This window comes from Tyto alba, unplaced genomic scaffold (assembly GCF_018691265.1).
Source record: "Tyto alba isolate M040663 unplaced genomic scaffold, T.alba_DEE_v4.0 Super-Scaffold_21, whole genome shotgun sequence".
Classification (NCBI taxonomy): Eukaryota; Metazoa; Chordata; class Aves; order Strigiformes; family Tytonidae; genus Tyto; species Tyto alba.
Genome location: NW_024881295.1, coordinates 8,898,448 through 8,925,405, shown reverse-complemented (window position 1 = coordinate 8,925,405; position 26,958 = coordinate 8,898,448). Strand labels below are relative to the sequence as shown.

At 44.9% G+C, this 26,958-nt stretch overlaps 2 protein-coding genes across 5 annotated transcripts in view; one reads left to right on the top strand and one right to left on the bottom strand.

The window, feature by feature from the left end:
• The window catches only part of LOC104358621 (NADH-cytochrome b5 reductase 3), a 43,364-nt gene extending 16,406 nt beyond the window's left edge, over nucleotides 1-26,958 (bottom strand). The window contains exons 1-3 of one of the 2 annotated variants that reach the window (XM_032986038.2): nucleotides 25,269-26,958; nucleotides 22,062-22,937; nucleotides 1,444-1,575 (exon numbers count right to left, since the gene is read on the bottom strand). In XM_032986038.2, the coding sequence (XP_032841929.2) occupies nucleotides 1,444-1,575; nucleotides 22,062-22,931 (1,002 nt within the window). In that variant the 5' untranslated portion in view covers nucleotides 22,932-22,937; nucleotides 25,269-26,958. Of the gene's footprint in view, nucleotides 1-1,443; nucleotides 1,576-5,865; nucleotides 5,925-22,061; nucleotides 22,938-25,268 lie in introns of those variants that run through there. The other variant, XM_042795346.1, reaches the window with a different exon arrangement.
• Nucleotides 6,587-20,266, top strand: LOC104369228 (poly(U)-specific endoribonuclease). Of its 3 annotated transcripts, none has more exons than XM_042795349.1 (7): nucleotides 6,587-7,000; nucleotides 15,085-15,184; nucleotides 17,111-17,222; nucleotides 18,368-18,489; nucleotides 18,575-18,687; nucleotides 19,310-19,463; nucleotides 19,873-20,266. In XM_042795349.1, the coding sequence occupies exons 2-7, from the start codon at nucleotides 15,125-15,127 to the stop codon at nucleotides 20,128-20,130; spliced, it is 819 nt and encodes a 272-aa protein (XP_042651283.1). In that variant the 5' UTR covers nucleotides 6,587-7,000; nucleotides 15,085-15,124; the 3' UTR covers nucleotides 20,131-20,266. The 3 variants fall into 3 exon arrangements, with proteins under 3 accessions (XP_042651283.1, XP_042651284.1, XP_042651282.1); XM_042795350.1 differs by lacking the exon at nucleotides 6,587-7,000 and adding an exon at nucleotides 10,102-10,319 and having other exon boundaries at nucleotides 15,090-15,184; XM_042795348.1 differs by lacking the exon at nucleotides 6,587-7,000 and adding an exon at nucleotides 10,102-10,319.

The window sequence follows — 26,958 nt, the reverse complement described above, 5'->3', positions numbered from 1 at the left end:
AAACTACTAGCACTTACTGTGTCAAGTTACTATTTTTTAAAATTAACTTATGTTTCCAGGTCACATTTTCCATTTAGGCAAAAAATTATAAACATCTATCAGTCAAATATTCTCAGTCGATCAAGGTACCACGTGCAGCAGCATTTTACCTGGTTATATAAGAGCTGTTACTCCACCCCAAGATTTAAAAAAAAAAAAAAAAAGCATACAAAAAAAAAACAGTAAGAAAGAAAGAAATCAGTATTTAGCAAAAAAATCAAGTGAACTGTGAATTCTCTTCTGTTACAAACTGCTCCAGCGAAAACCTGCAAGTAGCTTGATTCTCAGAAGCATGTGCAGTGCTTCAAGCTTCCCTCCCCTCCTGCAGGTCAGGCAGACTGCACCCACAACCACATGCTACACACCTCATGAGAAAGTGGGGAGTATATAACAACAGTATTGCTGCAGTACATATGGGAAATAAATTCAGTAAGTACACATGGGAAATAAATTCAGTAATGCTGCCCAGCCCAAGCCATGAGGAAGATTTCAGTTCCCACGAAACTAGGATTCAGAATGACAGTAATAATTTTCTTTGACAGACAGAACAAATGAAAGCCAAGCTATCAGTGCACTCCCCATACCTCAAACAAAGCTCTGTTCCAGTCCAAAGTCCTTTTCATCAAAACTCTGATAACTTTCTGTCTAGCTCATTGACTTAAAAAAAATCAACATCGAAAGTATCTGCAGGTATGACTTCACACCTCAAAAGCCAACATTTCTCTCTCTTGTGTTTAATGGTGAGTTCATCCAAGGGCAATCTGGACTTTTTGCCTTCTGTGGCTTTGGTCCCCTTTCCACAGGTTGAGTTACCAACATCTGATAGCAAGATCTACCCCTGAAAGGGTCATGACTTTCCTCTGAAAACCTGGTAAAGCAGCCTCAGAGGCACAGAACAGCTTCTACTTTTAACAGAAAGGAAGAATAGCTGAGACAGCTTAGGTGCTGTCAGGACGACACCATTTCAACACTTTTCTTCCTATAACACATTAGAGTATGTAAATCCAGTAACAGGAATCAGTATCAACACATTTTTGACAACTACTATGCTGAATGCTACTGACCATGAAAAAATTGCCTGCTCTGCCTGACAGCATGACTTCTGTCTCATAGCCAATCTAGTAGTGCAGAGTTCAGGAATTTCTGCTGATGCACTCCATGACATGACACACATGTGACAGAAACTACAAGTTTCATCATTTCTAAAGCATTTTCCACTCTAACTTGCTTGGAAACAAGCTGCTTGCAGATCTCAGTTATACTAGGCAAGAAGCATTTATAAAGAAGTTCTCTCCTTAAAATACAAATATTTGCCCTGCTGCAACATTACCAAAGATTTAAGAAGCTACAAACATTTCACAGTATTGATGGAGAGGTCATGCTCAGCACTGTACATGCTCTTACCTCCTTATCAATCAGCCTCAATGCATACTTCACTTCAGGATCCTTCAGAGTAATCGCAGGACGGGGATTCCAGAAAATCCTCAGGATATTGGTGTAGATTAGCCATATTGGGTATGTCACAATCCGACCCAACTGCAGCAATACAGAAAGAGCGTTAGATGTGTATGCGTAACAAAAGAAAGTTATCTTGGGGAGAAGGAATACGGTAGCATGACATAACAACCTAACCACAAAAAAAACCCCTGTGTTTCTTTGTACTAATGTGAGTGGGAAGTGAAAATAATAAAAAACCACCAGCCAGCGTAACACTCAAATTTGTTCTATGAATCCCTGGCATTACTCCTACATTGAGGCAGTTGGCATATCAGCAGAAGGTTGCCAAACCTGGCAGCTCAACAGAAGCAAGGCTGTCACAGCTCCACGTCCCTAGGTTCAACCGTTAGCAGGGCTGAGCATGTATGTCCAGCAGGCACGCATATAGACAGACACACATACACAGCACACGGACAGACAGACACATGGATGGCCACACTGATCAATACAGACAGATGCTCACGCAAACAGCACCAATGGCCTCATCCTGTTCCCCTCCCTGACCGATGAGGATGAAAGTCTGTTAATGAGAAATACATGTACACACATGAGTACAAAGGGGATCCACCAGCAGCTGTCCCCAGACTCCAGTCTGCCCACTTGCTGGCATCTGGACACAGAAGCCACTGTTGCACAGACCCCTTCATACATCATCACATGTGCTGTGGACCCCCAATAACTGGGGGTCTCGCACTCGACCACACATCCCATTCTCCCTCTGGCAGACGCTCAGGAACCCCAGTCTCCCCAGCAGCCAGCACCTTTGGTGGTCTCACCCTGAGATGAGCACACGCCTGGCTCCCAGGCCACCTCACTTACTTGCTGGCTAGTCCGTCTTGATCTCTGCTAGCCACTGCACCACGCGCTGGGTGCTGGCACCACAAACACACAGGCCCTCCGACCCGCAGTCTGGCTCCAAGCATCAGCACTTACACCTCCAAACAGACAGGTGCATGCAGAGCAGCGTCCCTTCCCCGGGAGAGCAGCCATGGAGTTTAACGAGGACACGGGCCAGACCGCACTGACTGGTTGCGGGACACAGCCAGACAAGAGTACACAGCAGGTCTGTTTACACAGGGTCAGCCCTCTTCATCCCTTTATCCTTTTATTTTCCTCACATCTGTTCCTCCACAAATGGCCTCCATCCCTCCTTTGCGTGCAGTGATAAGCCTCCACAAGTTGGCTGCTCTCCTGTGATGATCATGGGAGTAGCTGGGTCAGGTTATCACCCAGGTCCCCACCCACCATGCTCCTTGGTGCACATGCGTGCAGACAGGCTCCTCAACTCTGATTTGGGCCTTTCATATCACAGCGCTAGGAAGCTGAGGGAGACATGGTCATGCAGCCTGCTGCAGGGATGAGCTTCACCCCCGGGCTGAAGCCCCACAAGACAGGAGCAGGTTATGCCCCCACACCACAGCCCACTCTTCCATCCCCGACACCACGCGCAGGCTGCCTAGCCGGGACAGACCGGGTGGCCACACCAGCCCAGCAAAGACGAGGCTGCTGCAACTACAGCTGTGCAGACAACATGGGAGGAAGATGTCACCTCCCCGGCCCCATGCCATACATCTTGGGCACCTCATGGGTCTGTGGGGCTGCAGATGGGTCAGCCACAGGCTACAAGTGCGGAACCTGCCAGGACCATGCTCAGCTAGAGGCCTGTGCCTTCGTTTCTAGCGCCTGTTCCCAGCAAGAGTCCAGATCTTGCAAGGTCAGATGAGCACTACAACAGCCTACAAAATCACTCGGGTAGGCAGCTAGTATAGCAGCAGAGGGCTGCCAAACCCAGCAGCTCAACTTAGGAGGGGAGAATAAACTGAACAACTACTTACAAAAATCCTCTCCAACTCTGTAATTTGTTATTCAATGCTTTAACAGAGGAGATGGAAAAAGCATGACTGTAGGGGGGTGGGTGGAGGGGGCGCGAAAAAAGCAAATACTTAGATTGTACAGATTGCACACAATGCACTAACTAAATGGAAAAGGTTAAAGTCCTGTCCCGTTAGCTTTCACTTTCATTTAATTTTAAAGGGACCTGACCAGTCTTTTCAACGCACATTTCCATGTGTGTGACAGTTCTCAGGAGGCAATAAAGAAATGCCCTACATTACTATAACTGTGGCAAGTGTAAAATTAAAAATGAGGGACAACATAAACTCTCTTCTTAGAATGCAGCTGTACAGGTTTAAAATATGTCAACACTGAGTATAGCTTGAAGGCACACCATACCATACACACACACACACTGCATTTTTCACTTTTACTTGAAAATGCTGAAATAGCTCCACACAGGTTGTTCCTAAAGAAGCTGAAGTGCACAAGAATGTTACTCCTTAACTCCTGCAGATGCATCAGATTACTGCAGCTCAAGGAAGAACTTTAATTACTGAGCCACAAAAAAAGGGGGAGGGAGGGGAGCTGTTTAAGAAAGTGACAGGGCAGCAAATAAGCTCCCTAATGAGATCTGCAACAGCTGAATGAGACTTGGTGGAGATAGCAAGCTGAATATGCAGCAGATGAAGTTGCACATAAGACATTAATAAATTAAAATAAACTAGTTTAATTTACAGGTGTGGCTACCTAAAATGAACCAAAAAAAGCACAGCTGTGGTCTAGCAAAATTGCAGTTGAAAATGGGAACTCAAAAACTTGGGTACAGTCCCAACTCCAACACTAACGTACATCAGTAACAGATGTTCAGGATGGCAGGAGTAGAGTGCAAAATATCATCTCTGCAAGTCAGCTTCTCCACCTGTCTGCAGAGATAAGTGTTCTCACATCTTTGCAAATCATTTTTGAATCATCAGATGTCAAGTGAAAACTACTGCAGCTGTTCAATAAATGAAATTAACACACTCTTCCCCGAAATGTGCCTAACTTTTTGAAGCAATGCACCAGATCTGAGCTTACTGAAACAGAATTAATGTATTTTGATAAATACTTTTAACAGTGTTAGCCTCGTGGAAGGCAATTTGTTACTCATGGTCAATTAGTGCAAAAGCCTCATGGGATTTAGCTAGGAAAGAAACAGCATACCCACTAATTCAGATAGCTATTTTAGTTCCTAACTCGGAAGGTATCAGCTGGTGGGACAAAAAAAAAAGGGGGGGGGGGGGAAGAGAACTGAAGGCTGAATGATTACAAAAAGTTATCCTTGGTAAGGAATACATTCTCAGGGTTAAAAGTAGTCTATATACTCTTACCACAGGGTATATTGACATACTGATGAAGAGAACTGCACTGCAACCACAGAAGCTGCATCAGAGGGAGCGACTGGCTGACCATGAGACTAAGAATCACCAAACAAAGATCTGGTGACTCACAGTTTCCAGCTGCACAAATCTTTGCTAACAGAGATCACAAAATAAATAACCAGGCAGGAATTTTTATTAATGGAAACAGACCTCTGCGGGGTAACAAAAAAGGCCACAAGAGAGAGAAAAGCCATAGCATCGAGACTGCCTTTCCTTTCCACTAGGGCGCGGTGAGCAAAACAGTCAAACATATAAGCTTATGGCAGGACACTCCACCACCGAACGGCCCTACAAACACACAAAACAAATGCTTCTTTGGCAAGAAATGCCTTATGTCCTCAGCTCCACCCCCCCACACACACACACTTCGTCAATCACACCTCATTTTTAATCCATCTTCGTTAAATATTGTTTTCATCCATTTTAGAAAACGATGAGAGGATTAAGGGGCAGGCATTACTTCACTCCTGCTGCCTCATCCCCTTGCGCTCCAGTGACCCAAGAAGCACCAGTACCCACAGTGGGGCACGTCGCACCCACCTCGGTCCCGCTCCTCTCACACACCCAAGAGCCAGAAACGTTTGAGCAGCTGCTTCAGAGGAAAGAACCGAAAGGGCCAGGCAGCTGCAGAAAAGCGGGCCCCAGGCCGCACCACCGCAGGCCCACGGCTCGGCAGGCGGGACCCCAGAGCCCCCCCCCCCCCCGCAGCCGCCGGACTGGTGGCTTTACGGGGAGGGGTGGGGGGTCCGGGGCGGGCATACGCGGCTCCCAACACAGGAGCCCCCCACCTCCCCTCCCCGATGCTGGGTAGGCGGCAGCGCACCCCGCGGCACCGCCCAACGGGGCCCCGCTCAGGGACGGGCGGAGCGGCCGCGGCCCTCCCCTCACCCGCGGCCGGGCCTCAGGGCCTCAGCTCGCTCACGGCTCCGCCGGGGGAACCCCCGGAGAGGGAGCAGAAGGCAGCGCCACGGCAAGCGGCACCCCAACCGCCCGCTGCCGGGCTCCCCCCGGGGGGTGGTCCCGGGCTCCCCCCGGGGGGGGCTCCCCGACCCCCCGGGCCGGGCGCACTCACCGAGCTGAGCTGCGCCCCCATCGCTGCCCCCGGTCAGACGCTAAAGCACCGCCCACCCGCGCCCAACACGTCACGCCCCGCCCCGCCAATCAGCGCCGAGACACTACTGCCCCCCGGTGGCAGCCAACTGGCTTCACCCCCTTCCCCTTCCCAACCGGCCCGGCGCCCGGCGGGGCCGCCAGGGGGCGCCCGCTCCCCGCGGAGGCGGCCGGGGCGGTGGCCGGTGTCCCGCGGCCCGGGGCGGGGCCGGGGCACGGGGACCCCCCCCGCCCGGTGGGCGGGCGGCAGGGATCGCTCCCCGCTCCGGGGAGGGGGAGCAGGGAGCGGGGCGGGCGAGGCGCTGCCCGCCCTGTTTTGGCTAGTGCCCTCCGGGGCGGTGGCTGTGGGGAACCGCGGCCCCGGGTAGCGGCGGGCCGAGGCGGCGCTGCTCGAAATGGCGGCGGGGCGCGAGTGCCCGCGGGCGGGCTGGCGGGGCGGTCCCGCCCGGTGCCTGCACAAACCGCAGCGGGAGCCGAGAGAATCACGCATTAAAAAAAAAAAAAAAAGAAAAAAAAAAAGATCCTGAAGTCACGCGTGTAGCGCTCGCCCCTGCGCGTTTTCCTTCCGTGCCGCTCCCCGCCCACGCGGAAGAGGGACGAGCGTGGCCGTGATTAGCGCCACCGCTTCCGCGAGCCTGCCCTTTGTGTGTTGTACCGCTTACGTCACGCCCTTTTGCCCCGTATTAACTGCAGAAAAGACGGTGGGGGGAGAGCGAGGGTAATAAAATTACAGTGCCTTCCTTTTATAACGAGCAATCGAAGCCCTGCTATCTTTACGAGATAAGAAGAGGATAACTTCGGTTTGTTAACACCACAATTCATTATTACAGCAAACAAACTTCTCCAGCCGTAACTTCCCCCGGTTGTGCCGCTTCGGAGCCGGCACCTGCGCGGCCCCGCGCTGCGCAGAAAGGTGCCTGGGGGCCCGGCGCGGCCACTCGTGAACCCTCCCGGGAATCCGCTCCGCCTCACCCGGGCCGCTGGTGGCTGACGGCCTGATTCGTTAAGGGCAGTGGTTATCCGAAAAGCACAAGAACGGAGCTGTGCAACAAGAGAGGATGTTTCAGCCAGACCGCCTAAAATTTTGGTTTACATCGGTGCGTACAAATTGATGACTAATAAGCAAATGCGTCTTTGTGCTAAACGTGAAATGCTTCAAAGCTCTTTAATTAATATGTCTTAACGTGCAGTGAACAGACTGCCATGACCTAGACAGTTTCTCCTTAGAAAATCAAGGAGGGCATATGCTTCACAGTCCTAATATGAAGACTAAAAAAAAAAAAACAATGAAAAATTTCCTCCCTTAGCCCCGCAGCTTACACAGGGGTACTGAGCCACCTGTGTCCCCAAGCACTTGCTTTCTCCCAGCCTCTGGGTTTGCTGGCTGTGCAGGCAGCCCGTCTGGCTGTGAGAACATTCATAAATCAGCCATGGTTTACTTATTAAACCTGGGGATTAGCATTGGTAAATAAAGGGAGGTTATCAGACCAACCTAAAGGTAAGCAGGTCATGTCACTGCACAGTCTAAGTAAAGACATTTAGTAGCAGGAATGGAGTTATTTGTTCCTGGCATTCCTATGACAAAAACATGCCTGGCCGTGTAATCCTCTTACTTTTCTCTTTGAGGACAGCTGCTGCACCAGAAGCTCCTGAGTAAGAGGAGGGATCGTAACACCACTGGCTAGAGAAAAGGACTCCAGGATTGAGAGGCTGAGGCTTAGGAAACTGGAGAGAAAACTAAAAGACAAGCTGGGCACAGGGTCTGTGGAGCTTGGTGGGAGACTGTCAGGTGAGGGTCCAGCTTGCCAATTAATGCCAAAGGCAGGGTGGAGACATCAAAGTCCCCGCTCCCTGCTCTCAGTGAGCTCTGAGCCAGCTAGGTTCTCGCTGAGCAGCCCAGGCCATGTCTCCACTGCTTTTCAGTGTTGGCCTGCTTGTGGAGACTTGGAAGCAAGAGCCAAAGCTCCTATGGGAACATCCAGCAAACTCAGTGTCTCAGAAACTTTCTTCTTCCCTATATCCACGCCTTCTCTGGGGAAAGTACTGAGCCTGCTCTAGATCTGCACAGTGTTTGTTCTAGCTTCCAGCTTTTACCCAGTCTCCAAGTGGGCCTGTCCAGCCCAAATGTGTCCTTCGTGCATGTGTGAGCCCTGGCTGCATTGGTCTGGAAGCCTGTAAAGCATAGGGTTCCCGCTCACCCTCTCTAGATCCACCAGAGAGGTGGTTTAAATTAACTCTGAATGAGCCCTTTCCCTCTTCAGGGGAGTTTAGGCACCTGACTAGAGGCGACAAACCAGCACTTATCCATTGGCCATCTTGGTTAGAAAAGCAAAATTCTTGGGCCTGAAACACATAGAGATGCCTATATACTTTCAAAATAGGTCTTACAAGGTTTCCTTGATCCTTGCTTGACCTTGGGAAAGGTCAACATCTGATGCTTGAGGTGGCAGTTTTGCTAGGCGGAGCATCTTCCGCAAGTCTATTACTCCATTCCTTTGGAAATGCTGTTCACATGCGAGTGAGACCGCACCAAATACTCTCCCCATTCCCTTGTGCCAGAAAAGAGGAATAGAGAGCAGGGGGAGCCTGACCTCAGCTCCTGCACAAGCAAACGTACACTGCCTTGTGCAATGGGTTTGACAAAGCATTGCCTCATCTCTACGGTAGAGAAAGCCAACCCACAGCGCTAGCAAGGCCACTTTCTGGACTTTCTTACTGCCTGCATTAGACCTGGGAACGACCTAGATTCTGCGCTGCTCTCGTTTGCCTTTGATCAGTGCTTCGCTTCTGTTGGTAAACACACCCTTTTACACCAAGTTTTTCTTAGCTCATCATCTAAATCTTAGGACAAAAGTTTTACAACAGATTTAAGTACAGATTTGGTTATGAAATTGCTAGTGATGTTAGTGATCTGACCTGTAATTTTACCAAAGATTAACTTAAATCTGCTTGATCTGACCTGTAATCTTATCAAAGATTAACTTAAATCTTCTGACTCCAGTGATGCTGCTGCTTGTAAATGGAAATTCCTATCTGGGCTCTTTCTGCTAATGTGAAGAAAGGAGTTGCAACTTTCTTACAGACAGAATATGCCCATTGGCTTTTGTATTTTAAATGAAAGCCTAGAAAAAGAGTTCCTGCCTTCAGTTGATAAACACAGGCACTGTATTTTTTGTCATTTATCTTGCTTACCCAGAACTACAATAAATACTAATAAAAAGGGGTAAAGAAAATTTCTGTGAAAGTTAAGGGTGTTCAGTTTTGAGATACATTAATTTCCCTTACCAGTGTCAGAAAGAAGCTTTGCTTCTAAGTGTTTTAAGTGAGCTGGTTGCATGTCTTGTCCCCTATGCAATTCCATGTGTCAGGTATCTTCATTACCAGGAGCTTTGTTTAGCTCTAATATGATTCCTTAACGGGATACGTGGACCAGAGGTGCAGAGCTATTTGTATAACTGGTAGCTTAACATAAGACCATTTTGGCTTTTGTGTATATATATATACAGCTTAAACCTAAAGCTATGTTTTTCAGGAATTAATTATTATGAAGAAGAAAATTTTAAAAGTATCAATCACACAAAAATAAACTTTAAACCACCTGAAGGTTAATTTAGTCACATAACGAATGCATGCTTTCCAGGACAGCCACTGGAATGGGTACCTGTGCGTACCAGTACCCACCACCACTTGCTTCCAGAGATGCATGAGAAGTGCTGCCTTTGTAAAACATTTCCTGATTATAATGCCTTCTAATATTTACAAGGTCACAACTAGCAATTTCAGCTGTAAATAGAGATGTGTATGTTGTTGGTTTTTTCTTTCCCACCTATAATTTTTTTGATCTCCCATTTATCATCTTCCCTTCTACTGTCAAATAACAGCCATATATAGAACATCAAGGCTACTATGGCCTGTCCATCTCAGTCAAGGCTTTCAGACTTGAAGTGCTCATTTCTGGGCCCAAGATTCATGTAGGGATCTAAAATCTGTTAGCAAATAATCCAGCGTGACTCCAGATGCAATGTCACGGCTCGTGTCTGAAGTTCATACACGGATCTCAAGATTGTATCTGAAAGGCCAGGTGGGAGAAGGCGGCGGTGCTTTCCGTATTCCCTGCCACGCTGGCTGTCTGGGGCGATCAGGAGAAGCAGGAACCAGATAGAGGTGGCTCAGACTTCCTGGTCTGAGTGTGCCCGTGCTGAGAGAGGCGTGAGACACGGTGCTGTCCTTACGTTCCACGTCTTCTTGTGGGCTTTGGCACCTCCTGTCAGTCTGAGTGACAGTCCTCAGCGGGCGAGTGGCAGAGGGAGACAGCTCCGTGCCTTGGACTACCAGAAGGATTTCTGAGCTTCAGGTTGCCTTATCCCTGCTCAGTGTATTTGCTAAGAGAAAACTTCTGCCTGGCATGGCTAGTGGGTAAGAGGAAATCATACTAATTCTTCTCTAGCAGAAGGGCAGTGAGGATGGGATATATTCATCTGGGAGACGTGTAAAAGGGAGTTATGTGAAATGCAGCACTGCAATGACCCTGCTTCCTGTTTCTATTCTGTGTGTTTTACTGACTCAACTCAGTTTAAAAAGTTGGTGCAACAACTGAATTGTAAGGTGTTTTAGCTAAAATAAGGTAATGCTAAGATCAGATTTTGCTTAAACATAGCTGATAATGTAGAATCAGTTCACCAAATATCACCTGTCCACCTAGGACCCTGATGGAGTGTTTGCCCACTCTTATGTTTGTCCCTTGAGAGTGCATTTTCCTTTCAACCTACTAAACCTGCCTTATTTATCCTTTGGTATTTCAAATACCAGCTTTAAACTAAGGAAAACATCACTGGACTCAAGTAAAAGACATACACACTGGCATAAGAGGAAAATCGAGAGAACTGCTTGTATATTCCATTAACCATATAAGCTGGTGCATGTACTTCACAACATTTGAACCATTTTTTTTAAATGCTTGGACACTTCTTGTAAATGGCTGCTCATTAGGCTTTCCAAATGCTTTTCTTCTCTATGCCAAGATTAAAGGCTTTTAAAAATTGAATGTTGTTCAGCAGATCTCTGAAGGTAAATTTGCTTTAGAGAAGACATTTAATCAAACCTTTTTTGCAGGGCTCTGTGATCCATTTGCAATACATGTTTTTCTTGATTTGACAGTGTTGACTTGCTCACATGATTCACCACTGACCCTTTAATTCTCTTCATGTCTTGAGTCATTTCTGATTTATAGCAATAAAAGACTTCTACTTGGGGCATTGTTTCAGATAGAATGAAGGTTCCATACAAGAAAATCACTTGGAAGAAACAGGCACACCATGTCAATGTTTCACTTGAAAGCTATAATAAAATTGAGATGTTAGATTCTTTTGCTCTAACTGCACTGCTGGTGCATTAGTTACTATTGCAGAGAGCCTCCCCAAAAAGCTTTCTTAGTTCTTACAAGTGCAGACTAAGTGCTCTTGTTATTGGGGTGGGGCTTAGCACACATAAGCACACCCAAGCAAGACTCCAACTGGACAAGATCCAACTGGCCAGGCTTCTTGCACAGAAATAATTTATTCTATGCAAAAGCACAAATCTAATAACTGAGAGATTTCACCATGGGAAGGGTATTGAGAATTAATGATAAAAAAATCCCTGTTCTGAGTCAATACATACAATCGTATTGAAAACCAGAGAGTAAATACACAATACACTTTTTCAGGAAAAACCTAATCTAAATGCTGTGTGTCATGGATTTGCATGAAGGCGTTGAGCTTCTTCTCTTTGAAGTTGTCTCACCTCATATGTATAACCTAAGTTTATGGACCTTTTTTTAAAGAAATACTGTCCAGAAAGAGTTTTTACAAGATGACTATGTGAGTTGGTAAACGAGTTCTTTGCTTTGGCAGGGATATATTTTTGTTTATTCAAAGCTTCAGTTGCAGTGTGTACGGGTGCTCTGCTCTGTTTGGAAACTGAAGGGACAACAAAAAGGAGATGAAAAATCCATGATGATATTGTGGTAGCACCCAGCAGAGAACAAGGAGTGAAAAGGCTTTTCTTTTATAAAATTAAGTGACTTTAGAGTTTTGGGACACATTTTCTGAATGCAGGAATACATTTAATAGAACTGTATTTATTAAATAAATATGAGGACTGAAATCTGTAGGTATTCTTGCTGTAACCCTCTCCTGAGTAGACACCTTGAACTTGTCTCCATGAGCTCATGCAATATTCCATAACATTTCTAGAGGAAGAAGGCTAAACAGAGCCCTACAGTACTTTATAAACACAGGACAAACCTGCCAAAAGCAGACGAGAACAAGCAGTAGGTACTGAAGGGATGACAGATTTCCTGTATAGGGGACTTTTACCAAAATACATGCATACTAAAATATATGTATATAAAATACTATATATATGGAACAAAATATTTTTAAAACCACCTGACATCCCCCCTAATATTTCACATACCTTGGATGTTCAACAGATAGCAGATGCCTATCTGCCACTGGTAGTTACTTCCAAAGTAAAAAATATATTAAACATAATATGGCGGTACTCAAACAGATGGGATAAGCTGTTGCAGAGGAGTAGACAGCAGGAGGGTCCAGAACCCAGGAGAAAAGTGATCCAGTAAAATTAGGCCAGTCTAAGGTAACATGAATGTAGACTTTTAAGTTTGAAAAACTTCTCCTGTACTGTTCTATGAACTCGCCAATCCTGTTTCTTGGGACTTCAGCTGAGCTGGTGAGATGAACAATTTTCTGTTTAGTGTTGGTTTACAAGCTCTTTTGAGAAGGAATTGCTCTTATGAAGACTCTGGAAAGAATGTGGAGGTATGGCTGAAAAATAAATAAAAATGCTGGTGGTGGTGGCTTCTGTGATATGCCGTGAGGCTAACTCCCGATGAAGTTGAGCAGGTGCCTTGTTTGGGCTGCACAGCCAGTATCAATAATGAGATGCCACAAGCCACACGTCTGCTGTGTAAGCAGAGCCTGGGGTTTGGGTAAGGGGTGAATATAGCTCCTCCGTGATAGCCACCTTCTGCTCCACTCCATGCAAGTACTTCTTCCAAGCAAAAAAAAAAAATCTTCCTTCATATTCGTGTTTAACTCTAGCAACAAACATATCCTCTGGCTCCCATGTACTAGAATTTCAGTTCTTTTCATTCTTTCAAGTATTGACACTGATTCAAAACCAGTTCAAAATTCAAGCAATCTTGTAGATTTCCCATCAACAACGATCTCAAAGTAGCACAGAGCCCAAGCATAGCCGAGGTGCACGATGGCTCGGATTCCCAGTTGCAGGCAGACTGAGGTGTGGCAGCTGAAGTAGTTACGGTTGTCTGCCCTGCCCTTCTGTAGGAGGTTGCTTTCCCCACTCTGAATAATGCTGTGTATAATATGAATATCATGTATGTTCTTTATGCTCCCCAGCTGCTGTAGCTTATCCTTTGATGCATTCATGTAAACTGACCGCTTTTGGCTCTCAACCCAGAGATATTAATTTCTTTGGGCAACAAGCTCTCAAGGAGTTAGGCACAGATTGCTTATGATTTTCAGGATTTTAAACTTAGGCTCTATGAGTTCCGTCTCACACTTAGACAGACAAATCTGGAGAAAAACGGTTGCTCTATAATGTGAAGAAAAAAAAAAGTGTCAGTTCTCCAGGCACAGCTTGCTGCTTTCTGTTTCTTTCAATATGGAGCTTAGACCAGCAGTTTCTGAGCTGGCCATGAAGCGCAGTCTGGGACAGGAGAAGGCACATAAAATCTTGCTGTACTGCTTCTAGACTATTCTCCAACCACTCAATTAATGCCCTGTTTTCTGCTGTGACTTCTATTCGCTTCCTGTGAACAATGGGGCAGGTTTCCCGCCTGGCTCACTTTTTTTTCTTCCTGTTGCTCAAGCTGCCTCACCTCAAGGTTGCCACATCAGAAGATTCTCTGTGCCCTCACACAATATTTGTTTGCTTTTTCTGTTAAAGAACATGTAATTTGCCACTGGCAGGAGGGTGCAGCGAACATCTCCATTCTGGCCAGAATAGAACGAGAAGACAGAACAGTAATCAGTTAGGAGGTTCAAAGTTGGGCTTGAAGGTGTGGAAGAGCCAGCTGTTAAAATCATGGCATGTTGTCTAAATGGCTATTTGAATTAAATGCCAGTTTCTGACAACTTTTTACACTTTTTTCTTTTCTTAAGAATATCTGCTTTGGATAAGAAATTCAAAATTACCAAGCAGTTCTTTTCTGGGTTTTGACACACGTGCTGGTTTGTAACTGATTAATTCAGCTGTCAGTCATTTAAAGATTAATCCACTTCTCTTACTTCTCCACTCTGTTCTTTGTCTTGATCATATGTGCTAGTGTGGACACAATGACCTTGAAACTGGCCAAAGGAGTCACCTTTGGCCAGTTCATCACAATAACAACCGTTCCTAGATCTTATTGATAGAGGCATGGATAGACTTCTAAAAACCATGCACTATTATGTAGGACAAAATTCCATTAAAATGAGGAAAGGACCAGCCTGGGTAGGTTTGTATGTGCATCAGAGATCAGTGAATGAGAGAATTTTATTGTATGCAGACCCTATGTTTAGAGTCTTGGTCATCTTTCATCATTCTAACTTTATGCTAGGAGAACCATGTGTATGGGCAAAGGAAAACATCTCTAGTATGGAGTCTTGCAGGAAAAAAGGTAGGAAGAGTGTATGTAAGAGCACTGCTAGAAAAACTTCATAGAGAAAATTCTTTGCTTCCTGTTTTGTTTTTTGTTTTTTGTTTTTTTTTTTTTTTTTGTGTGTAGTGTTGCTGCACCATGATCTCCTGCTTGCCTCTGGTTTATGCACAGAATCCTCCTGAATGAAACACCACCATCTTCATTTGTATTTCAGTGCATGGAACACCACAGGAAGGCTTATTAACAAGAAATTTGTTAAAATATACTCTAAAATATCCTGAGGGAAGGCTCAAGTTTCCTTACAGGTTACCTGCATTCTTTATATATGAACGTGAACTGTAAGATCTATAGTTTTTAGAGCAGCACTGACAGGAAGGTGTGGGGAGAAGAGAAAGCTCTCCTGATGACAAGCTAGTATCCAGAACATAGAGTAACATAGAAGACTGTAGAAATGTCTTGCAGAAATAATAGCATTTGTCTTTTTTAACATGTGTGTTTCTCTGGATTTATTGACAGGAAAGCCTTAAATCATGAACTTTCTAAACTTTTCAACAAGATGTGGGATATGGATGTTAACCGCCTTATGCCTGGGAGAGACTACACAATTGATTTGCAGGTAACCAGTTGCTAAGTCACAAGAGGATTAAGGGCATTATAGTACTGTAGGAAAAGGTGTCCAGAAAACTGCCTTTTGCTAAAACAGTCACCTATGCTTTGTCATTTACACTTATCTTAATGATGAAGAATCGCTTAGGAGAGGGAATAGTACAAAGAACACATTAATGGTCCACACTACCTGGACACTTGTTACAAGTGGAGTCTGTCAGGTGTCTGTCTTGGGTCCTAAAACATAATATATTTATCAGAGGCCTGTAGGAGGAGATGGAGTGCAACCTTTCCAATCTTACAGATGACAGCAAACTGTGGTGATGAGGTTGGTATGCTCAAGCACAGGGCTTCTCTTCATCTGGACCTAGGCAGGCTGGAGGAATAGGCTAAGGAAGGAACATCATGAAATTCAACAAGGACAAATGCAACCAGAACAGGCTGCCCAGAGAAGCTGTGAAATCTCCACCTCTGCAGGTTTTCAAGACCCATCAAGATGACACCCTGAGCAATATGGTCTGAATTCAGTGTTGACCATACTTTGAGGACTAGAGATGTCCTGGGGTCCCCTCCACCCTGGATGTTTCTCTGTGCGTGTGACTTCTTGTGTGGATTGTCTGGGTGACTTGCAGTGAGGGAGAAGGGGAGATAGGTCCCAAGTCATTCTTGGGGGAATAAGGAAGGAATTTGAGGAACTCCTGTGTGTCTTCTGGAGAATATGGAGTAGCAGAGGTGTGGGAGAGGAGGTTTTCAAGTTTGCTGCTACCAGTCCCAGGAAACTGAGGGAGGAGTGGGTATCACATTTGATGAGCAGCCGTTTCAATCCTTGTCCACTCAGTGGAGTGCAAACATGGCCATGTGTTTTGGTCACAAAGTGCAGCAGGCCACTGACTGTTCAGTATCCAATTTTGTACTCACACCAGTGCTCAAACACTTTATTCTAATGTTGCTTCATATTATAAGATATAATTTTCTGTTGCTGATAACTTGAAAAGGGGGCACCTACCTCAGGCCAACATGTGTGTGGGAAAAACTTCTCCCATATGGTTTCTCCATTTCTCAGAACAAGGCTCTAGTTACCTCTTGCCCATGTTAACAAACTGCTACTTACTTTTTCTCTTCTTTTCTTGAGAATGTCCTTTTTGGAACAGAAATTTGAAAACTGCCAGGAAAGCCTCCTTTCCATTTTAGATGTGCTTATTGGTAACATTGATTAAAATGCGCTTAAACCTGGCCAACTAGAAGTATTTGAAAATTTCAGAGCACCGGGATGCACCAGTCCAAAGCTGATGGAGCTGCACAGAACTATCTCACATCTCTAAGGCATGGGTGTGATGGCTGGGACTGTGGTCATGAAGTTAGAAAACAAAGGCTGAGCCTGAGGGAGCCTGCTCAGGAGCTGGATTGCTTAAACATTATCATGGAGAAGAGGAGAATTAGACTGGCTAGCTTGGGGAGTAAAGACTGAGGAAAGAAACAAGCCCTCTGCCGCACTGCATGGCCTCATAAACTATGTGCAGTGGGTCTGTGGGATACAAATGAACAGAGAAGGAAGGTGCTCAAATCTCCTTTCTATTTATTTGTGGTGAGAGGGAGCCTTGGCTCTACATTACTTCTCTTCATAATTTGTGATGTATATAGCATAGTAGCACAGCTAGTTACTGGTCAGAACTGAGCTACCACATGGGTCATCACAATAATCTCTGAAAATGAGTTAACAAAGAAATCTCAGACTCTTACAGTGTCAGAGATTACATCTTTTTTTATTTATGCTAGCAGTTCTTCTATAATGTCTTCTCTTGTTTCATAGGAAGGCCATTCCTAACAAATAACCTGATAGCATTATGGGTTTTGTTTTGCTTATTACAAAGGCAGGCACTGTCTCCTCTAAGGACATCTTACTTCTTTCATTATCTTACTCTGGTGTTTCTCCTAGGGCAAAGCAGGTGCTGCACAGCAAGGCGACAGTGCTGTCCAGGACAGTGCAAGCAGACGTTTGTTTCACAGCGTAAATGAAGAGCGCCTGAAGAGCATAAAAACTTTTGCAAGTGAGACCCATTCTTTTGTTGCGAAATTACATGAAGAATATGTGTTGGTGTTTATGTGTTTGCCTAGAGTGTAACTTCATCTATAATATGGATGGAGGTCGAGGATCATCAGGCTGCATGTCATTTGAAGGCAGTTTCCACAACATTTGCATGGAGGTTACCTGTAGCCTCAGCAAGAACATCCTTTTGTGTCTTAGCTAAAATCTGAATTTCTCTGTGGCTCTTCCACCACAAAGTGGAATGGATGAGGCTCTTGTCATTGCTTTGATGTTACTCCATGTATCAAAAAAGAGGCCAGTCATCTGTCCTCCTTTGCTCACAGTTTCTAGCCCTTTCAGAGGGCTACTTCCTTCATTTCTGTTGGGGGCTAAACTTCAAGCATGTCTACGAATGTATATTTCCTTCCCATTAAGCTGATTGAACAGCCAGCATAATGGGGGGCACTGTTTGTCTCTGTTCTCCCCCACTCCAAGCCACACAATCTTGTGTCTAATGAGGGCAGCTCTGGTACTCACTGAACCCTACGCTGGGTCCCTTCAGCTCACTAACCTGGCAGGAAACAACTTAGGTTTTTGACCTCAAGCATTTTTCTATCAGCCTGGTGTGCTGAATCCGTCCCCAGAGTCCACTGAGTGTCAGAGCACAGGTAGATGAAGTGATGGGAAGGAGCAAATGGCAAAAGGGGTACAAAGGAGAAAATGAACCCATCCACTCAGTGGCCACATGCTCAAGCCATATCATGTAGGTTTTTGCTGTGTTATTGCTCTATTGAAGTAATGCCCACAAAGCCTTCTGCCAGCATAGCTGAAGTTCAAAAGCCTATGTAATTCTGATGATCAGATATTATTTGTTTTGGTAGGTCATTATTGCTTCAGCACTTTGTTCCATAAGGAAGCTCAGTAGCAAGCAGTTTAAAAGAAGTACAGCAGTGGTCTGGCCTTCAGTCACCTCTAGACCTACACCCAAACAGTGTACCTGAGAATAAAAACTGACATATAAAAGAATGTCTTGCTTTCAGGGATTTCAAAGCATATTATATAGCATCTATTTATGATGGCACTCTCTAATGTCTGGATCACAGGTATGATTAGGCATATGGCCTGTTCATCAGGGTGAGCATGCTGAAAGCTTCTCTTTTTCTGCAGCCTTTATTTCCTTATTGGACAACTATGAGACATCAACTGGTGTAGCAGAAGTAGTGACTCCAGAAGAAATAGTTGAAAACAATTGCTTTCTTGATGCTATCTTAGAGACAGAAGTCATGAAAGTGAGTAACACAGATCTTTTTTAGCCACTGAAAACACTGAATTAAAATGTAAACTGTGTATATATCTTGGTTTTCTATTCTTCAGCTAGCTCATGAATATCTGCTTAAAAAAAACCTCGCAAAGCCAAATCTTGCAGATTTCAAATATCAGCTCTATGACATCTGGTTCCAGCTCTATGCCAGGAAAGAAGGAGACAGGTATGTTTGATCGATATGGCTGCTGATAATCTCTACACTATTTTGATTTAGGTAGATGTAAGCCCGAGTGCCATTTTTTACACACAGAACTGGAAGACAGCCTCAGAATATGGCATAAATCAGGTGTTCACAGCTCCCACACAGATCATATTTAAAGACTTACTGCTCAGACACTAACAGTATTGACCCTTGGGGTATGCTGCCAGTGAGTTGCCTCCATCTGCACTTTGTGTCCCTAGTCAGAGGCCTTCAACCACAGACATTCATCCACTTCTCAGCCCACCACATCATCCACTTTTCTAATCTGTACTTTGTGAGTTTGTCTATAAATCTGTTGAGGCAGTGTCAGAAGCTTCGCTAAAATCTGGATAAGCAACAGTGATGCATCTGTGGCATTTACTAGCAACCTTCATCACCAAATACAAATTTAGACTTTGTGGCTAGATTTCATTGCAAGTTTTGTGCAAAGAAAGAAAGAAAATGCAACAAATCCAGACGAATTTTAAGAACTGATCACAAATCAACCTAAGCAAGGTTGTGTATCTTCTTGCCTTTTACCTCTGCTAATTTGAACTACTTAAACACATAAAAAACCCATCTACTATTCTTTGGTTTATTACAGACCTGATTCTTGTGGTTTTGAACATGTTTTTGTTGGAGAAACAAGGCGTGGTAAACAGATCTTAGGTTTGCACAACTGGGTGCAATTTTACCGTCAGGAAAAGCACAACCAAATTGACTACAAGGGATATGTCACTCGGAAGAACAAAACCAGGGTAAGAACAAGCAAATAAGACAAATAGATCCAGAGATAAAAGCTGTGGTAATGAATCAAGGCACAATGATGCAATCATAGGCTCAATTGATTTGTATCTAATTTTCTCAGGTGTATATAAGCAAAAGAAATAATATCATGCCCTCAAATCCAGCTTCTTTTTTTTGCAAAAATTATTGAAAAAATTAGTGCTGGTGTTTACAGAATCGTAAGACTGCTGAAGCTTAATTGAGATAAATGATCACGTATACTCCAAAAGACAGAGAAAAGGCCCTGCTCCAGCTATAGCACCCTGTCACAGCAAGAATGACTGAATCTTGCAATGCTCTCAAAAATCTGGAGTCAGAAATTACATCTGTCTGGTCACAGCTGTGTTGGAGATTATTCTGTTGTTTTGTTTATGCTTTCAGCCTGACAAAGATGACCAAGTTTTAAGCATCCAATTCAGCTGGAAGGGCTCGGTCAAGCCAATTGGAAGCACCTTTATTGGTGTCAGCCCAGAGTTTGAATTTGCCCTTTACACCGTCATTTTCCTGCTGGCTGAAGAAAGAGTCACACGTGAAACAGTGAAGATAGAGGAATATGAGCTACAGATGGTTGTTTGCCGCCATGGGCGCCACATTGGAACAGCATATCCAGTACTCCTCAGCACCAGTAGCGAAGACTAGTATTGGAGTGATCGGGCAATATTTCTTTGGGGGGGACACGGATGGACAGACACACACACACACAGAAAACCGGGTGGCGGAGTAAGTTGATGTGCTGTTCCATACAACTCATTTTGAGTAAAAATTAGTGACTCGCTTTTGGTCTGTAATGGAGTGTTTAATCAATAGTGTGCCATGGCTCAGTGTCTGACAAATGTTAAAACATACTGCTGCTCATATTAAAGGCTCATCAAACTTACATCAGCCTTCCTATGTGCATAACAGTACTTTTCAGCAAATAATGAAGTTTAGGAAAAGGCCATATTAAAATTGATGCACATATTTCTCTTATTTGTTAGCTACTGCATACCTGAAAGAGCAATAACTACACATTGCTTACACTTTGCCTTCCAGACAGGAACTTTGATTTGACACAAGCAGAACCACAGTATGAGGTTTTTTTCTCCTCTCCTCATTTCATAAGAGGTAATTTCAAATGCATTTTTACAATTACAGTGCCCTGGACACACAAGAAACACATACAGATGAGCGAATGGTCGTCAGATCGACAGCAGGTCTACCACTTCACTGGCTCCACACCAGTTTGCCAGAAGCCACGGTTGGCTTTCTCTCACCTAATTTTAAAGTCTGTAGTAAAGACACCTGTGTTCCCATTACAGACAGTGATGCCTGCAGTCACTTACCTGCTTGTGTAATCTGCATTAGGGTTAGCTGAATGACCCTGCATAGTCCATTGACTAGATCCCCAGTGACAATAATAAGATGTCTCTGGGGACACTGGTCCTAGTCCTGGACCTGGTCACTGGTCCTTCTCCTGATGTAGACATGTCTGCCTCCGTTCTTCCCACAATGTGTTCAATGCTCCAATGAAAGGAACGTAGTGTTTCTCGTACCAGTGCAGAAACAGGCAGATGCTGAGAGCCTCTGAGAGCGTGACAAGGTCTGGTTAGATACGCACATTCCACAAGAATTTCTTCAACAAAACAAGAGTCTTTACTCACACTGGTAAAAGAACTGCTTTTTTCTATTTGTTTTATTGAAGAGGACCAGAAGAGTTGGTCTATTTCTGTGGAATGTAAAACACTATAAAAGATCTTTTGAAATAAAGTACATTTGGAAAGCAAGAAAAACTTTACACTGAGCCATGTAGGGATTCAAAATGTTTTCCGTTTCTTAAAGCAATTTTCATATACTCTCCATATACTTCACCAGCTGTAAGAATCTTTAACACACAGGGAATTTGGTCCTAAGCTCCAGTAAACCGTGTCCTATAGCACTGGCTGGCATTTATTTACATAGTTAAAAACATTAGAGAGAGCAAACCAAGGGTTCCTACAGCTGTTTAAACTCCACAAGAGGCTTTTTGGGCCTGATACACAGGAGGAACAATTCAGAGAACAGCAGTAGATGAGCAACTGGTAGGCACTGATGAACAAGTTCACCCTTCCCTGTAGCATCAAGGGTTACTGAAGGACAACAAGAGAGTCCGAATTCAGGTTCTAGTGTATATTTGAAGCACATAAGATGCGAGACAGATATAAGAAATGGTACAAAATCACTGAGCTGTCACACAGAATTCCTGCTCTACGGGCTAGAAACCAACTCTGTGGAAGGCGAAAGGCACTCACTTTCCTTCAGGTTGGAGAGCTTCCCAGCAGCCAAGAGCCTACAGGTTATGTGGCAGGCCTTGACTGCTCATCAGAGTCCTTCATCTTCACAAATGTGGCAGGGCAGAACTGGGAATACAGCTGAGCCAGCAAAGCCTGAGACGTGACCACTAGCCTTGTCCCATGGCTCAACTTGTTCCATACGTGTACTGCATAAGTGTTATTAAGGAGCTTGTGAAGCTCCAAGGAGGTGATTGCCTCAAATAACTTATTCCAGTGCTCCCACTGAATAGGATAAAAGGATTCTGGGGAAAGAGCACTCACACCTTTGCAGCTCATAGCGTTCTGGATATTACTGATGGAGCACCACTTCTTGAAGACACGCGTTAGGAGATGTGGGCCCTGGTGTGCCCAGATCCAACCATTGTAGTTCTCCACAAAGTCCTTCATGCAAAGCTCCATGAACTTGTGTTTAGGCTTAAAGGACAGAAAGGCCCCGTTCAGTACACCCTGAGACTGGATACCAAGGGCATTGGTGAGGTTCTTTAAGTTCTTGAGCACGATGAAGTCTGTGTCCAGGTAGATGCCACCAAATTTCCACATGATGGCAATTCTGCAGGCGTCAGACAAGACAGGTAAGAAATAAGGCTCCCGGCGCTGCTGAGCCTGCAAGTACCACTGTGCCAGAGGTGTTCCAGAAAAAAGCTCTGTCAAATCCAGGGGCCGGACTTCCACGTTGGGGAAGCAGCTCAGCAGCGAGAAGCCCCAGTGGCTGGGTAACGAGGCATTACCGTTTGCCAAACCTTTCATGAGCACCACGACCCTTGTCCCAGGGTGCGTCCGGGCTGCTGACTCCACAGAGCACATGAACAGGTAACTTGGGTTAGTTCGCTCTGAGGTCTCCACAAAAAACACATCCCCTGGGGAAGAAGGAGGCCCACTGGCAGCGGGACAGATAAGGCAAGGCAAAGACTGTTCACAATTGCTTTGTGTAGACAAGCTGTAAAGCGGGCCCCCAATATCCTTCCAAGTTCTCCAGTAGAACATGACAGAGGCAAAGAACACAGATGAAATGGTGAGGATAAATATAGCCCTGAGCTTGTGGCTCAGCACCACCCTGGTCAGTTTTAGCAGACAGCTGGGCATCCTGGATATTCTTGCTCCCATCAGAGCCTGCTCTCCCAAAACAACCATGGTGATCTGAAGGGGAAGAAAGAAGAAAAAGACATTGACAGGGAAGGCAGCAGACCACAAGCCTTGGGACAGTGCCACGGTGCAGCAGAACTCTCCTTCACCTCAGGGCAGCATGCATAAATTAGGCATTTTGGTAATTTTTGAAACAATCTCCTGGATTTTCTGTATTGTCACAGGGCCTTCAGATCCCACATCAGAAACTACTGCCCATCTTTGGATTCCTCTCTTTCAAGCAAAAAATAATGACAAGTCTCTCCTTTCTGTATATCAAAAACCAAGACTGATCCTCAGTTCTGCCCATGTATATTGCCCATGTAAGTTGTGCTTGCCATTTGGAAGGATATACAGCATTTGACACAAATGGCATACCTTCATGGTGGTGGACAACAAATGCTGGGAACAGCATTATAAACCTTATCTATCATCTTTTAGACATTCAGGTCATTCTGGACATGAGGCATGTGCAAAAAACCCTAGGATGAGCAAATAGGAATGCTCCTTATAAATATTTCTGGAGCTCTGTCAGCAGACATTGTGTGGAACTACTGCCCTGACAAGAGCTTTTTCTCATGACAGTTTTTTTCTCTTGATATACAACCTGTCCTTACCCCATACCAAACACAATACTAAAACCTCAGTGCTGTCATCAGTTCCTACCAAGAGGCCTCAGTCTTCCAGTCTGTTGACCCAGCAGTTGTTGCCTTTCAAAATCAATCACTCACACCTACAGAGAGCCTGGCTTACTTTTCAGGGCACTGTAGCATAGCAGAATGGATGGATAGTGGGAGGGGAATTGATACAAGGCAGCTTTAAAGGCAGATGCAGATGATAAAGACAAGAACTGCCTAGGTAAAGAGAATTTCAAGGCTGTTTCCCAACCCTGCTCCCCTGTCAAGTCCTCACTTCAACCTCCTTTGGTAGATGGTGCTGGCTAACCCAAATGTCACCAACCCAGGATGCAAAGGCCCTACTGGCTGTGACCTGCTCAGCTCTGCCAATGGAATCAGCTGGGGATGGATATGCAATCTCCCCTTCCACCCTACCCTTACTTCCTCTCTTCCTCCTGAAAAAGGGAGGGATGGAGAGGAAGAGATTATTAACAAGGCAGCAACAAAAAGAGAAGTCATTCTAGCTGCATTCTCAACAGCAGCAGCATCATTTCTGTCCTTGCCTCTCCTTAGAGTAAAGGAGAACAGAACTAGCAGCTCCAGGGATGACCACTGGTCCCCCAAAGGTCGATGCACAAAAGCACATGAAGAAGCAGCGAGTAGGATTGTGGCATTTAGGACAAGAGGAAATGACCTTGAGTTGCACCAAGGGAGGTTTAGATTAGATGTTAGGAAAAATTTCTTCACCAAAAGGGTTGTCAAGCATTGGAACAGGCTGCTAAGGAAGTGCTTGAGTCACCATCCCTAGAGGTAAAGACATGTAGATGTGACACTTAGGGACATGGTTTAGTGGTAGACTTGGCAGTATTAGGTTTATGGTTGGACCCGATGATCTTAAAGGTCCTTTCCAACCTAAATGATTCTATGATTTCTCCTGCTTCCCTCTGCTCTATCTCCAGATTCAAATCCCTATGCTCCAGACAGAGAGCTTCAGGAAACAATAAAAACTTTAATTAAACAATTGTAACCAAACAGACAGGGAACAGGACAGAAAACCCAGCTGACACAATCCCATTTGTCATTCAGCCCTGGTTACTGTGTTTGGGTCACATACTAAACTCTGCCTAATCAGAAAATTATTTGACTTCTGCACTGGAAGGTTTTCAAATGCAACATTATGGAGCGCTGCTCTCCGGTAGGCACTGGGGCTTGGGGGACAGAGGAGGCAGCCAATACACAAATCAGCTCTGGATTCCCAGAACCGTTTCTTCTCCTGCAGATAAATGCCAGCATGTGCTGCAAGTGTTACAGGCAGCAAAAAAAAACCACTTTACTTTTTACATACCTATTTCCCCCTCCCTCCACACCACAGCTGGTTGAATCCTGTAAATTATTTTTAGCTTGGTAAACTGTAGAAACGAAAGCAGGTACAGGCTTGAGGGGACCAGAGCCTTTGCTGTAGAGAAGACAGGAAAACGTGCAGCTCTAATCCAACTGTGAGCAAGCTTCAAGGTTACATGCATATTTTTAGTGAGAGGTGAAACTTCTACTACAGTCGCACTTCTATGTATTTAGAAGGAAGCTTCTGCTTTTGTAACGGATAAGAGGACATTTTAGACGCTGCATTAGCCAATACATTTATTTCACAAAACAAAACCAGGAAATCTGGCACTCTACCTTCCTCTGAAATCGCAAGTGCCATTGCACAGAAACTGCAAATACTACTTACCTGCCCCTGCTTTCAAGATACCACAGAAGTCACTGCTCAGCTGGACAAGATTTTCGAGAGATTAGCATCTCTGAGCTTGCCTATAACTACATGATCTGGTGCTTCCTTTTTCTGAAAGGAAATGGTGAAAAATGGAGTCTGAACCGTTGGAGAAAACAAGCAGATCAAGGAGGATGTGACATCATATGTTCAGCTAATGCAGTGGCTGATAAGCATTATACAGCTGTGCTGTGAAGAACCCATCTAATTAGAAATTAATCAGGAAAAAAAAAGAAAAAAAATTGTTATCACTACACATTAAGCTTTATACTACAGCAGGAAACTGGTTGCTGTCTTGTTTTCTACTCTTTTGCTATGAATTCCCAGTGCTCATGCTGCTTGGGTGGCTGCCACGAGAACTGAGCTGAGAGCTTCATAGAGCTACCTCCTCCCACCCTAGACTTCAGTTCTGAATGTTGCTTTGAATACACACTCTCTTAAGCAATTAATTTACTTGTTAATTTGGGAATACTCCCTCTTATGTCGGATACTTCATTAAATGACTTTGACAAATTCAGGTATCCCTCATTTTATGACAGAGTTCCCCCTTGTCCCTGTGCTCGATGGTGGCTGACCTTCCCTTACAGAAGACACATTGATGTATTCATAAAATACATACAGTATCCATACAGCCATTAAGTGTAGGGTTTACTGCAGTTTCTACCCAGTTGCCTGCAACGAACATCAGGCCTATTGGTCTGTAGCTTCCCAGACCCCTCTCCCCTCCCCAAATCCTTCCAAGCACTGCAGCACTACAGATAGACTCATAAGTTGCCAACACAGGGGAAGTCCTTTGGAAAGCACCTTACACTATTGCCAGCCCTTTCATTGATGGAACTCTCCAGACCTCAGGTCAAGCCTAATCTAGTCACAGAATCACAGAAGGGTTGGGGTTGGAAGGCACCTCTAAAGATCATTTGTCCAACTATCCTGCTCAAAGCAGAGTCACCTAGAGCAGGTTACTCAGACCCATGTCCTCTTGGCTTTTGACTTTGTCCAAGGACAGAGACTCCACAACCTCTCTGGGCAACCTGTTCCAGTGTTTCACCACCATTTCTTTCATTCTAATTTCCCGTATTTAAATATGTGCCCATTGTGTCTCTTCCTATCACTGGTTTCCAGAGAGAAGAGTCTGGCTTATCTTCTTTACCCCACCTATCTTCAATCAGATATTTATACACTTTAACAAGACACCCCCTGAGCCTGCTCTTCTCCAGCAAAAATGATCAGAGCTCTCTCAGACTCTCTTTGTACATCATGTGCTCCAGTCCCTTTCTCATCTTAGTGGCCTTTTGCCCAGGTTTGCCAAAAGCCACGGTTGGCTTTCTCTCACCTAATTTTAAAGTCCGTAGTAAAGACACCTGTGTTCCCATTACAGACAGTGATGCCTGCAGTCACTTACCTGCTTGTGTAATCTGCATTAGGGTTAGCTGAATGACCCTGCATAGTCCATTGACTAGATCCCCAGTGACAATAATAAGATGTCTCTGGGGACACTGGTCCTAGTCCTGGACCTGGTCACTGGTCCTTCTCCTGATGTAGACATGTCTGCCTCCGTTCTTCCCACAATGTGTTCAATGCTCCAATGAAAGGAACGTAATGTTTCTCGTACCAGTGCAGAAACAGGCAGATGCTGAGAGCCTCTGAGAGC

Coding starts and splice junctions, on each gene's coding strand:
- LOC104369228 (XM_042795348.1), top strand. Junction 18,490..18,574: donor TAGAGACAGAAGTCATGAAA/GTGAGTAACACA, acceptor TCTATTCTTCAG/CTAGCTCATGAATATCTGCT. Junction 18,688..19,309: donor GCCAGGAAAGAAGGAGACAG/GTATGTTTGATC, acceptor GGTTTATTACAG/ACCTGATTCTTGTGGTTTTG.